The 12,536-nt window shown below is 35.8% G+C and overlaps 1 protein-coding gene across 1 annotated transcript; it reads right to left on the bottom strand.

Annotated features, from left to right (window-relative positions):
• Window positions 1-52: 52 nt before the first annotated feature.
• On the bottom strand, window positions 53-12,020 carry EXOSC9 (exosome component 9). The gene is made up of 12 exons (XM_049631119.1): window positions 11,855-12,020; window positions 11,417-11,511; window positions 10,378-10,497; window positions 10,162-10,264; window positions 9,125-9,262; window positions 7,490-7,572; window positions 5,782-5,914; window positions 4,426-4,514; window positions 3,579-3,725; window positions 2,640-2,818; window positions 572-650; window positions 53-200 (listed from the first exon to the last, which is right to left on the bottom strand). Exons 1-12 carry the CDS (start codon window positions 11,918-11,920, stop codon window positions 116-118), a joined length of 1,317 nt encoding a protein of 438 aa, XP_049487076.1. The 5' UTR covers window positions 11,921-12,020; the 3' UTR covers window positions 53-115.
• Window positions 12,021-12,536: the final 516 nt, after the last annotated feature.

The raw sequence follows: 12,536 nt of genomic DNA, 5'->3' as shown, positions 1-12,536 counted from the left end.
ATGGAATTGACTAGATTTTATAATGGATTTGTGAAGAGAAAAATACCCAAAGTTATTAGCACTGAATAAATATCCTTTTAATAGTTATATACACAAATATACAACTATGTGAGCTTCAATTAGCAGCTCTCTTCTTTTTTCTCTTTTTCACTGGCTTTTTACTTGGTGCTTTTTCTTGTTTTGCACTGATGGTTTGTGTTCTGTGAATAAAATAAATTAACAGTTTACTAACAGTATTAGCACTACAAGCTGATACCATGGGTGGTTTGCCACACTCATAATATTTTGCTCGTTAATTTTGGATTACCAAAATAGGAGGCCTTATTTCTTCCAGTAGAATATAGAACACTTGCCAACTATGAGAATAAAATGCAGTATTACTTTAAAAGTAATCCAGTTTTATAGAATTAGGTCCTAATGTTTTTAAATCTCAGTTTGAAGAAACCACAGAAAGAACAGCTGGATTTCAAATTAAAAAGGGGGTGTCTGTTTATAGTAGGATAAGATGAGAATAAAACCAGAAAAGTCTTGAGTATGTGTATACACTTGAAATAAATCAGAAACTTGTTACCTTATTTTCTTTGGATTCTTGTCTGGTTCTAAAATGATCATTTCTTCCTCTTCACTGTCTGAGAGTACTATGGGGGCATCTTAAGAAAATGTTAAGGAAACAATATAAATAATCTCTTGGAAATTTTCCACATGGGTTTAGGTCAGCAGTTCTAACATTCTATTTCTGTACAAATATCCCAAACTACTCTGAGTGGAGGCTTACAGAACTACTTGGTTCTTTTCCTTAAGTAATTCCTTGGAGCTCTGAAAAATAACATTACTTTATTTCCTAAAAATTCTGTAATTACGGGACAATTATATGTGTTCAATATAATTACATTTCATACATGTCATAATAGGAGAAAAAAATCTATATAACTTTCTATTAGAAACAACACTGGAAGGAAAATACCTAGAAGCAGAATTATTGGGTCAAAAGGCATACACATTCTAAAAGATATTTTGCCAAATTCTGCAAAAATACTGTTCCAATTTATACCCCGAGAAATAAGTATATGAAGAATCCATCTTCCTATTCACACTTGCCAATGGTGACATTTTTAATATTGCCTAATACAGTAGTCAGAAAACATCCCCTTTTGCCTTGAATTTATTTCCTTTGTTACTACTAGGGTTGCCTATGAAATATGTTACTGGCCATTTGTATTCTTTATCTTTGACCAGTTTTTCTCCTAAGCCTTAGTTAATGAACGATATATATAAAATGTGAATTAACCCTTTTCCCAGTTGGCATATCAAGTCTTTGAGTTTTCAGTTAGTTTCTCCTTGTCTTCCACAAGGAGAAAGGCTTTACCTGCTTTATCCTCCCAATTATCTTAGGTCCACTTTGATTATTCAGTTGAAAATACTATTCTTCAAAGCAGCAACTGAGTGTTTAGCATTAACCTTATTAATCTTAGAAAAATATTTCACAAATATATAAAGAGGCATATGCAAGGATGCCTACTGCTACTGGAGCACTGTAACAGAAAGTGGTAACAAGGGAATGATTAGGCCAACCTAGTTATTGTCAAACCTACAATTCTATGCAGCATTTAAAAGCGTGGCTGATCTATATGCAATGACATGAAATTCTAACGATTCATTCACAGTCCCTGCATTCAAGCAGCTTATCTTGGTGTAAAAATACAGTAAATAAATACCTAAGGGTCCCAATCAATGGGGATTTTTTTTTTCCTTATAAAAACCCTAGCAGGCTCTTAGCAATGTTTATAGGCAATAATTTCATTCCTTGACAGTAGGCAGCTATGCATATTATATACATAAACAGTATCCCCTTCACTATTTTTTTCAGCCAGATTTAGTAAATGCACCCTTTAGTTCTCTGCCAGCCTACTTCCTACATCCAAACTTGTATGATTTGTTTTTACTACATTAAGAAAAAAAAATTTTGCGATTATTATGGGCCAAGCAAGAAACTGGCTTTCCTAACAGTAAAAATAACCACAGGTTAAAAACAATTTTCTTCAGTTCTACAGTATTCCAGGTAATTCTAGAGTTTTGTATGTTCTAATACCACTCTGATACAATAGCCATATACGGCTATTTAATTTTAACTAAAATTAAAATTTAAAATTCTTGTGTCACAAACCACAGTTCAAATGCTCAGTATCTGCATGTGGCTAGTGGCTATTATATTTATTGAACAGTGTACATATAGAACATTCCTAACATTAAAGAAAGTTCTATTTGGAAAGTACTACTCTAACAGACGTTACGATATGGGCTTTTTATGTTTGAGTCTAGAAACTACAAAGGAAAAACAGCATGTAGTAATGAAATCTTTAAGAAAAGCCTCCCTTTAAAACTGGCTCAGATATACATACAAAAGAAAAAAATTATTAAAAATGCCACTACATACCAAAATACCACTACTCCACAAAGATAAGCACATTGTTTTAGGAAAGAACTGGAGTAATATAGTTTAGCATCAACAGCTTAACTGAAATTTAAATCACAAAATATTTAGCCCCTTTAAAAAAAGAACTGCCAATACAAAAATAAGATCCCTACAATAGGAAGATTCACATGTATTACATAAAAGCCGTAAATAAAGTATTACCTACCTTGACTTCCAATATTGGAGACTTCTCTAGTGTCCATTTTTATACTATCAAGAATGATAGCTTCATCACTGCCACCATCATCCTCTTCCTTCTCAGAGTCTTCAAGGTCACCCCAGGAGTTTTCTATTCCCTCTCCAATTTGGGCAGTTCCAGGAGTCCAAAGCACAGGTTTAGAAACACGTAACAAGTTAAGAAAACTTTACTGCTACTTGATGCAGTGTTAAAAAAGATGAGAATGAAGGTTTCAAGACTGAAGTGTTCCTCAAGTTTGTATGTAAAAATTTTACTAATAGTTACGCTACGGGATGGCTGACCAATAAAGAAAAAAACATGTAACTCACATAAGATTTTATGGAAACAATGGTGAGAAACAACAAGACATACTGGCTTTTAACAGTTGTAGTAATAAATTTGGCAATTGGATGAATAATTTCCAAGAACAATGTTTATAGTATATAAAATGCTTGACCATGCCATTGAGATTAAAGAACAATTTTCCAGGTGCACCTGGGTGACTCAGTTAAGTGTCCGACTCTTCGGCTCAGGTCATGATCTTGGCTCAGGTCATAATCTTGGTTCATGAGTTCAAGCCCCATATAGGGATCTGTGCTGACAGTGTGGAGCCTGCTTGGGATTCTCTCTCTCGCTCCTCATCTGCTTCCTCTGTCTCTCAAAATAAATGAAAAACATTTTCCAAAGGAAAATAAAATGGTGCGAATTTGTTAAGATAGATTATTTCTTGTTTTTGTAGGATAGCTAAAGAGGTGGATGTTACACCAAGGACTTAATATAACTAATCACTATCTTGTATCTTAAATGCTTTCTCTAACAAAGCAGTGTTTCAGAAAACAAACTTCAGTATGCACACCTTCCCATATACCTAATGACGCCAAAAATGACATGAATTCTGTTCCTGAAAAAACCACCCAATAAAGATACACTTCTGAAGGAGGTTCAGCTTCCGCAATAATTTCTTCTGCTTTCTCTTCCACATCAGAGGTATCAATAGGGGCCTTTTCCATTTTAAATGCTGTGATTCTTTGGCTTGCTATAGACTCGGCAAAGCCAAACTTGCCACCTTCTTTCCTGTGTGGGTGTTTTTTGTTTTGTTTTTTTTGTATTTGGGGGTGAAGAGAAGTGAAAAGGGGGGAATGAGAGAGGGAAGAGAAAACAGGAAGGGAAAAGTTAACCATTTTATCCTTTTGATGGAGGAGAAAAATTAGAAAAAAGCTATTTGACTAAACCTCACCAATTTATTATGCTTATCAATAGAAATAAAAAAGTTACTATAATTACCATTTACTGAACCATGTGCCAGGCAAATGCTAAGTGCTTAAAAGTATATTGTTATCGAATCTTCAAACCAGTTCTACCAATAGGTATTAACCAAATAGGTATTACCTCTCATAGAATACTGAAGTGATAAGTTATAGATCTTGCTTAATGTCACACAGTAGGAAACAGAGATGGTAACCAACCCCAGTTTGTGTTCCTTCTGTTAATTTGGGCTACTAGATTCTTTTTTCTGAAAAAAGTGTTCATTTTTTTATAGAAAAATATTCTGTGGCTTCTCAATACAGATTATGTTTAAATTAGAATACAATATAACAGTTCCATCAACTTTCAAAAAATATTAAGTAGTATGTATATTCAAATTAGATTAACAAATAATGGACGATGGAGTGTGAAAATTACATGGTTACCCTTGTGCAAGAAAAGTCATTAATGGAAAAATCTATTAAAAATAATAGATTAGAACGTTTAGTTCTAAAAAAATTAAACTTACCTAACTTTCTGGTCATTCTCCAAAGCCTTCTGTATTAGCTCTGTAATTTCCAATACTTTCACACCAGCTATTTTACTACATCTCAATACCTATTTATAAAAGTGAATTCTGTTATTTAAAGACACCAAACTACATAGCTTTCTCTAACAAAACTATGCATATGAGAACAGTTTTTCTACCTTTATAAGCCTGACCTTTTCAAATATGAAAATACAATGTAAACACAAATTAATGCAAAATGTGAGCATTGTTTTAAAATATCTGAAGGATTATCATATTAAGAAAACAGACCAAAAACTTCCCTGACAGTGTAAAAGATACCACTGAAAAGGCCACAGACATATATTATATACTCAGGGATGCACTAACTACCTTGCTGTGTGAGTGAGTGATCCACAAAGCACTAGTTCAAGTCATGGCTACAGTGTCCCCAGGGAAACTTCTATAAAGCAGAGATTCCAAGACCTCAGGGACCTAATGGATTAGAATCTCTGGAAATAGGGATCTGGTAATGGTCTTAGAATGGTAATAGAAACTAACATTTACAGCATACTTAAGAAATGTTACACAGTGCAATATATCTATGTGTACTTACTACATTCTTTTTTAACAAGGTGTCAATATTCCCTATTTTACAGATAACGGAGCCAAGGCACAAAGATATTAAATCATTTGTAAAAGATCAGTTAGTATAAGGCATAACTGGAATTCCAACTAAAGCAGCCTCTGCCCCACCTGTGCTATATGCTATATGTTGATCTATCTTCTAAAAGCCTCCATGTGAATCTGATATGTAGCTGTATTTGAGAACTACTGCTTATTGTACCCAACTTCTGAGAGTAAAACTATCTTTTTTACCTAATTTCTACTTTTTGGACACTTTTTTTTTGAATAGGGATATGAACCTCTTTCCTCACTGGAAGGAAAAAAGTGTTCCTCTGCATAGAAGGGCTAGACTCTGGACGGCCATAAATGGAGCAGGAAGGAAGAAAGGAGGATCCCTTGCAGCCACCAAAGGAACATAATGATAATATTGAAACCAGATTCTAACATACCCTAGAATCAAACATTGAAAACATCCTTGATGGATTTTAGTTAAACAAGAAAAAGCTTCTAAAAAGAAGAGAACTGTTCTTTTTTTTTTTTTTTTTTTTAATTTTTAAGTCTATTTATTTTGAGAGAGAGAAAGAGATGGAGAGTGGGGGAGGGACAAAGAGAGAGAGGAAGAGAGAATCCAAGCAGGCTCATGAACCACAAGACCATGACCTGAGCCGAAATCAAGAGTCGGATGCTTAACCGACTGAGCCACCCAGGTGCCCCAAGACCTATTAAGAAAACATTAATCAAAGCACTAACTTGATCCTTCAGCAGCATTATCCCACCACTGGATTGGATAGTACAAATCTCTCGATGCTTGTTCATGGCAATCACCAGCAAGCCATCCATTACACGTTCTTCTCGTTCATTGGGATCCACCAATAAATATGTACTGAAATGAATGTTAAATAGACCTAAGCAAATCTGAGGCTGAATGCCTGTCAATTTTAAGATAATGAACATTTTTAAAAGATAGCATTAATAAAGTTTAACACAGTGAAGGTCTGAGCCCGTGGATTTGAGTCACTTTAATGAAATGAGATGAGAATTCTACTTTTTAATGGACAAAATGAATGGTAAGTGAGTATCAGTAACTATTAGAGTAAAACCACTTAAGTTCATATTGGTTTTATTTAAATAATATATATTCTAAACCTAATGCTATCACTTTGATGAAATGACTTGTGGCTCATTAATAAAAACTTAGATAACATTAATTTGGTTAATTTTAAAGGCTCCCTGGTATCCTATACTCTGAAGTTTTTCCAGGTTCTGCTAATGTCTCTTTAAAAAAATACTATTTCCTCACTGTGTAATGTTGGTCTCTAGTGACATGTGGCTATTGAGCCTTTGAAATGCAGCTAGTCCAAATTGAGATGTACATGAGTGAAAAATACTGGATTTCAAAGACTTAGTAGAGCTAAAAGAATGTAAAACATCTCACGAATAATTTTTAAGATATTATATATTAATATTTTCGATATAAGTAAAATATATATAAAATTTTTATCTGTTTCTTCTTTTTTTTAATGTTTATTTTTGAGAGAAAGACAGACTGAGTGCAAGTGGGGGGGGCGGGCGGCAGGTGGAGAACTGAGAGGGAGACACAAAATCTGAAGCAGGCTCCAAGCTCTGAGTTGTCAGCACAGAGCCTGATGCAGGGCTCGAACTCACTAACGGCAAGATCACAACCTGAGCCAAAGTCGGCACTTAACCGACTAAGCTACCCAGGCAACCCTGTTTCCTTTTACTTTTAATGTGGCTACTGGAAAATTTAAAATTAGATACACGGCTCATGTTGTATTTCTACTGGACAGTCTATTTTCCCGCTAATGAAATTCTACACTACAATGAGTAAAAGTTGAAAGCTTTTCTGTATTTTTATTCATAAAATTATTCAAATACCTTACTTATATCTCCCTTTGTTTCTGAAGAGATATAAGGCTCAAGCTTTCATTTAAAGGTACCATTACATGGACCTACAACTCCAGTTTTTCTGTTGTAGGAAGAATTAGCAGTGAGTTGTGAAGAAACTACTAGAGAAATGAAGAAAACTAGATTTTTTTTCCCCCATTTGTGAACCATTCCCCCTATGACTTGCTGCTATAACCACTCCATCTAATATGCTCCTCTAACATGCTCCAAAGTCCTCTGTCTTCCATTAATCCACAGTAATTCTCACCCCATTTTCCCTACTTACAGCCTAGCACACAACTCTCCTAACACCTGTACATCTCTAGCACCACCATCCTGCAGTAAATTTTTAAGTATCCTATGAAAAGTGTTGTCAATTCTATTGAAAAGGCTCTTTGTCAACTAATGCCCTTACAAAGAAGAAAAAAAAAAACCTACAAGGTGCTTTAATATTAGAGGAGGTATTTGTTCATTTGTCCATAGCACATTTGAACAGAACAGAAAAGTCCTAGCTGCATTTATAATTTCAGTCCACGATAAGAATGAGACTTACCCTTGCTGGAAGAAAGCAAAACTGACACAAATGGGCATGTGGTGGATGCTCAGCGGTACAGGATCACGCTCTTCAGGTGTGTACTGTTTGGAAACAAGTTTAATAATTAGTCACTAAATGATAAACATATAAAAAATATCTGGCACATCAAATATTAAAATAAAAAATGAAATCCCTTTAATCCTCAGTACTTAAATAACTCTTTTACAATTATGTTTGACTTTGCCACTCGTTCCTTAAAACTTTATGCAAAAACAAAACAAAAAAAATTTATTGAGGTATAAATACCATAAAATCCACTCATTTTAAGTATATATCTACTCACTTTGTAGTAAACTTATAGTTATGTAACATCACCACAGTCCAGTTTTTTAACCTATCCATTACCTCCCAAATCTCCTTGAGCCTGTCTGCAGTCACTTCTCACTCCTACTCCCAGCTCCAAGCTTTCCATTTAGGTGGAACCAAGTAATTTTGTCTTTTACATCAGTTTCCTCTGAAGTTAGCATGTTTCATCCATCTTGTAGTACGTATCAACAGTCCAGTTCTTTTTACTGAATCGTATTCCACTGTATGGATACTGCATGGACACCGCATTTTGTTTTTTGACTTATCAGTGGATAAACATTTGGATTGTTTCTGATTTGGGGCTATTACGAATAACACTACCACGAACATTCACATGAAAGTCTTTTACTAAAAACGTATTATCATTCCTCCTGAGTAGATTCCTAGGTATGGAATTGCTGGGCTGTACAGGTTGACACTTGTTTTTAAGAAACTGCCAATCTTTTCCAATGTGGCTGTTCCATTCTACTTTACCACCAGCAATAACTCTACAGTACTTTTTAATCTTTCTATTTTACTTTCTTATACCAATTCCCTTATCTCAGGGAACATGTCTCTATTGTTAAGAAACCTTTGTCTCTACTTCTAAATCTTTAAAGAGTCTCCTCTAGTCTAATGCCTAAAAGCAGCACATGAATGACTGCTCAGAAATTTATGCATGTGATATTTACTTTCATAACTTCAAGACTCAAACTATCCACAGTGTACCTTTATTATTCCAGCATGAATTCATAGAAACTGAAGTTGACATATCGAGCAAAAAAGAGAAAGGCAACGGAAATAGTAAAAGTTAACAGTTTTCAAAATGTGGCCCTTACACTGGCAGCATTAGTATCACTTGGGACCTTTGTTAGAAGTACAAATTTGTAGATCCTACCCCTCCCCTTTTCTGAGGGTAGAGCTTAGCATATGTTTTAATAAGCCTTCCAGTTGTTTCTGAAGGACTTTTGCCAGAGTAACAAGCACAAGTATCTCAGTGTGCTGAGAATCATGGGTTTTTCACACACATGGTCCCTAAGCCAACTACTTCATCTAATGCTCAATCCCAAGAAAAAGTCATCTGGTTTTATTCTAGAAACGAAGATAGGGTGTGCTTTTATTGACACTTTAATACAAGAGATTTAAGAGGTTTCAAGGACAATTTCGACCATATATCATTTGGGCCTTATCAATTTTAGGACATCCCTAATTACCATCTATAGTAACAATTCACTAATAAGTTGCCTGCACCTCAAGGATATTCATTCAATGACAGGAATAAGCCTAGCTCAAATCATGGAAGCTTACCAGTGTTACTTCATCTCCTTGGACAGAGACATCAGGTCTTCGGAAGTGACACAAGGCTACAATTGCAGCAATGCTGGCAGCATCAATAATATTCCCATCGTGATTTAATAAATGTAGGTCCACACGTATCTGCCAAACCTGAATGTGAATTTAAAACAAAAATAAATCCTAACTGATCACAACCAGTGGCTATATATAAGGAAAAGTAACATTGTGTGCAAATTTTTCTCTTGCTGTTAAAACATGCAGTTACTCCTATCAATAAAAAAATACTTAAAAAATGTTAAGCCTAGCCAACATCTGACGTACCAATTGTTCACTTTTCTGAGTCATCTGACAACAGTAAAATATATACTCTAAATAAATAGAACCACTATGCAATTAAAACTAAGATTTCCCCACCCCCAAGCCTAAATGTTTTTACTGTGTCTCCTAACTTTAAAACTTAAACTCTTAGGTTTTCTTGACAATATTTTAATGTTGTCAAAAATATTTAATATTTTAATAACACTACAAGTAATCCAAATAGGAAGAATCCTATTCAAAGATAGTCAAAAAGATAGTCAAAATACCCTAATCAAGAATAAAGTTCTAAAATCATTATGCAGCACAATTTATTGAGAGTATTATTTCCAGTGTCCGCCTACCACTGCCCCCCTATGTAACCCTTTATGTCAATAAACCTATACAAAAGGATTTAATCTGTTCTTCAGTTCTTCATTCATGAAAAAGGAACACATTACCTGCTTCTATCAAGTCACTTAAAGAACATAAGAAAATAAATCAGAATATATGAAAAACCACAAGTTCTTTGAATAAGACATTTTAACACACATCCAAGTTGATGCTTTCACCAATGTTTATTGTCCCTTCAGAGAGATGATATGAAGTTCTATGGGTAGCACTCAGGGACATTTGAAGTGAAGTGAATCAGTATAAAACTAAATTAACAGAAGCTGAGAATAAGAGTATAGATACAGGAATCCATGAATCAACAATACTCAACTAAGATTAATAATTTTGGGCATATTCCCCACCTTTTCACCAGCAACAACACAGAGAGATTCAGTGTCTATACACTTCGAATTTCTTAGACATCTTTCCAAGAGTCTATTCAACTTCACCAAGAGATCTGACTGCCTATGAAAATAGGAATGGGATAAAGTCATGAAATATAACACCAGGTATTAAAACAACAGCTTGCTGTTAAGTTCTCATCTGGCTAAAGCAGCTTTAAAAGAAGATTTAAATACCTGCCAGGTTCAAAAGCTGGGGCAGCCATCTGAGAGAGTTCAAGGTTAAAAAAAAGAATACCTTCTGTTGCCCTATTGAGTTTTGGAGAAACAAGTTCACAGGAAACCTGTCCAAGAACTCTGCAAAGATAAAGTACAAATCTGTTAACTAAATATATCTCCTTTCCAATTAACAATAAAACCTAAAACAGATATCAATTAAGTTTAAATCTTACTCTGAGTGATAACATACTCAGTATGTTATTAGAAGTTGAAATTATGTATAAAGTATAATAGAGTATATACAGAAAATAAACACATATTGGCATACCCCCAAAAATAACAAGAAAAAACATCTTATTACTATATATATATATATACACTATTTTTTGATCAATGATCTTTACTTCTCTTTTCTAAAACAAATATCTGTTGAACAAGATGGCATGAAAACTTGAGATTTCTTAGTTTCCATATGGCATATCTGGCTAACATCTGACCAATATCCTCACAGCTTCCAAACGAGTATTAAAAACCTAATTCTCGTGTCAGGAAAATGAGAAAAGTAGGACTACAAACTCAGGGCAATTACTGCTGGCTGTATATATGACTTGAAAAGATCAGAAAACCATGTGACACTCATGTGACAAAAAATATGACTGGGTGCCTGGGTGGCTCAGTCGGTTAAGTGTCCGACTTCAGCTCAGGTCATGATCTCACAGTTCCTGAGTTCCAGCCCCGTATAGGGCTTTGTGCTGACAGCTCAGAGCCTGGAGCCTGCTTCTGATTCTCTCCCCCTCTCTCTGCCCCTCCCCCGCTCACATTCTGTCTGTCTCTCAAAATTGAAAAACATTAAAAAAAAATTTTTTTAAATATATGATTAAAAATTTAAATGTAACTATAAAACCCAAAAACTCTTGCATTAAAGAAAATATATTTATCTTGGCAACGAAACAAAGAAGTCTGTTCACACTTCTTAGCTGCTTTGTAAACAACAAACAATAAGGTTCTTTTAAACTTCTCCCTATTGCGCTTTTAAATAATTTGAATCCTTTGTTACCTTGTTTTCCCAAGTTCCACAATACAGCATCCATAATCTGTTCCAAACGTGATCTTGATGTTCCTATAATCATAGGTTTGTCTGCCATCCAGCCGCTGTAAGCACAACATTCGTTCGTTTATTATTTCAACAAATATTTACTGAGCAGCTACTTTATGCCACGGCTAAACATTTGGGAGAAACGTGGGATACTAACCACTCCCCATAGGAGAGTGGAAACTAAGTGCCCCGGCACTAATAGTCGCTGGGGTAACTCCAGCCTTCAACTGAACTGGAGGGGGCGGGGAGAGCCTTAGGGATTGGGGGAACGCACCGGCGGTTCATTCCAGGGGCTCCCTGGGCCTGTGAAGGCCAGCTCTGCTTGTCTAAGCCGGAAGACTAGGAGCGGCCGGGCGACCAGAGCATCCACGCACCGCGAAGTTCCCCGGGGCCATTTACCTTCTTCTCTTCGATGGCGCGGAGTAGGAAACGGCGCTCGCAGTTTGAAAGTGGCGTCTCCTTCATGCTGTAGGAGCACAAGACACACTAGCACCGGAATCCGCCGGGAAAACTGAACTTGGTCCTCTTCACGCGTCTCGGCTCGCTCGGACGCGCAGGAAATTTACGTCATCAAAGCTCGGCGGCTGAAGGTGGGAAAGCCAAGGCTACCGCCGTCGCTAGTGCGCAAGCTCAAAGCGAGGTTGGCACCTGCGGAGCTGGCTAGGAGAAGCAAGTGAGTTTAAGGAGGCGAGTTTCTGAACGGGAAAGTCTATTTCTTTTATCATGAAGTGTAGGGAAGAAAAGGACACGAAAACAACGGTCAAGGATAGAAATTAATATCAGTAGAGGGCTTTCACATTTCACCCTTTCTTCAGTTCTAGCGGGATAGACTGGACGGGTATTATTGTTAGATAATAATATGAGAAATATTAACAGATGAAGAATTAAACAGATGAAGAAATTAAACAGATGAAGAAGTTGAGATTTAGCCAGTAGAAAGATGAAGAGGCAGAGCTTGTATCATTTTCAGTGGAGAAACGCTGGAATAAACGGGCGTAAGAGGAGAGGAGGGAGGGGAGGAAACTTTGAGATGGTGAGGTGGGGTTATTGCAGGCTGAAGGTGAAATCTGGTAGGCTTGAG

Source organism: Panthera uncia, chromosome B1, assembly GCF_023721935.1.
Source record: "Panthera uncia isolate 11264 chromosome B1, Puncia_PCG_1.0, whole genome shotgun sequence".
Taxonomy (NCBI): domain Eukaryota; kingdom Metazoa; phylum Chordata; class Mammalia; order Carnivora; family Felidae; genus Panthera; species Panthera uncia.
Note: the sequence above shows the minus strand (reverse complement) of the source record. Positions and strands in the feature narration are given on the sequence as shown.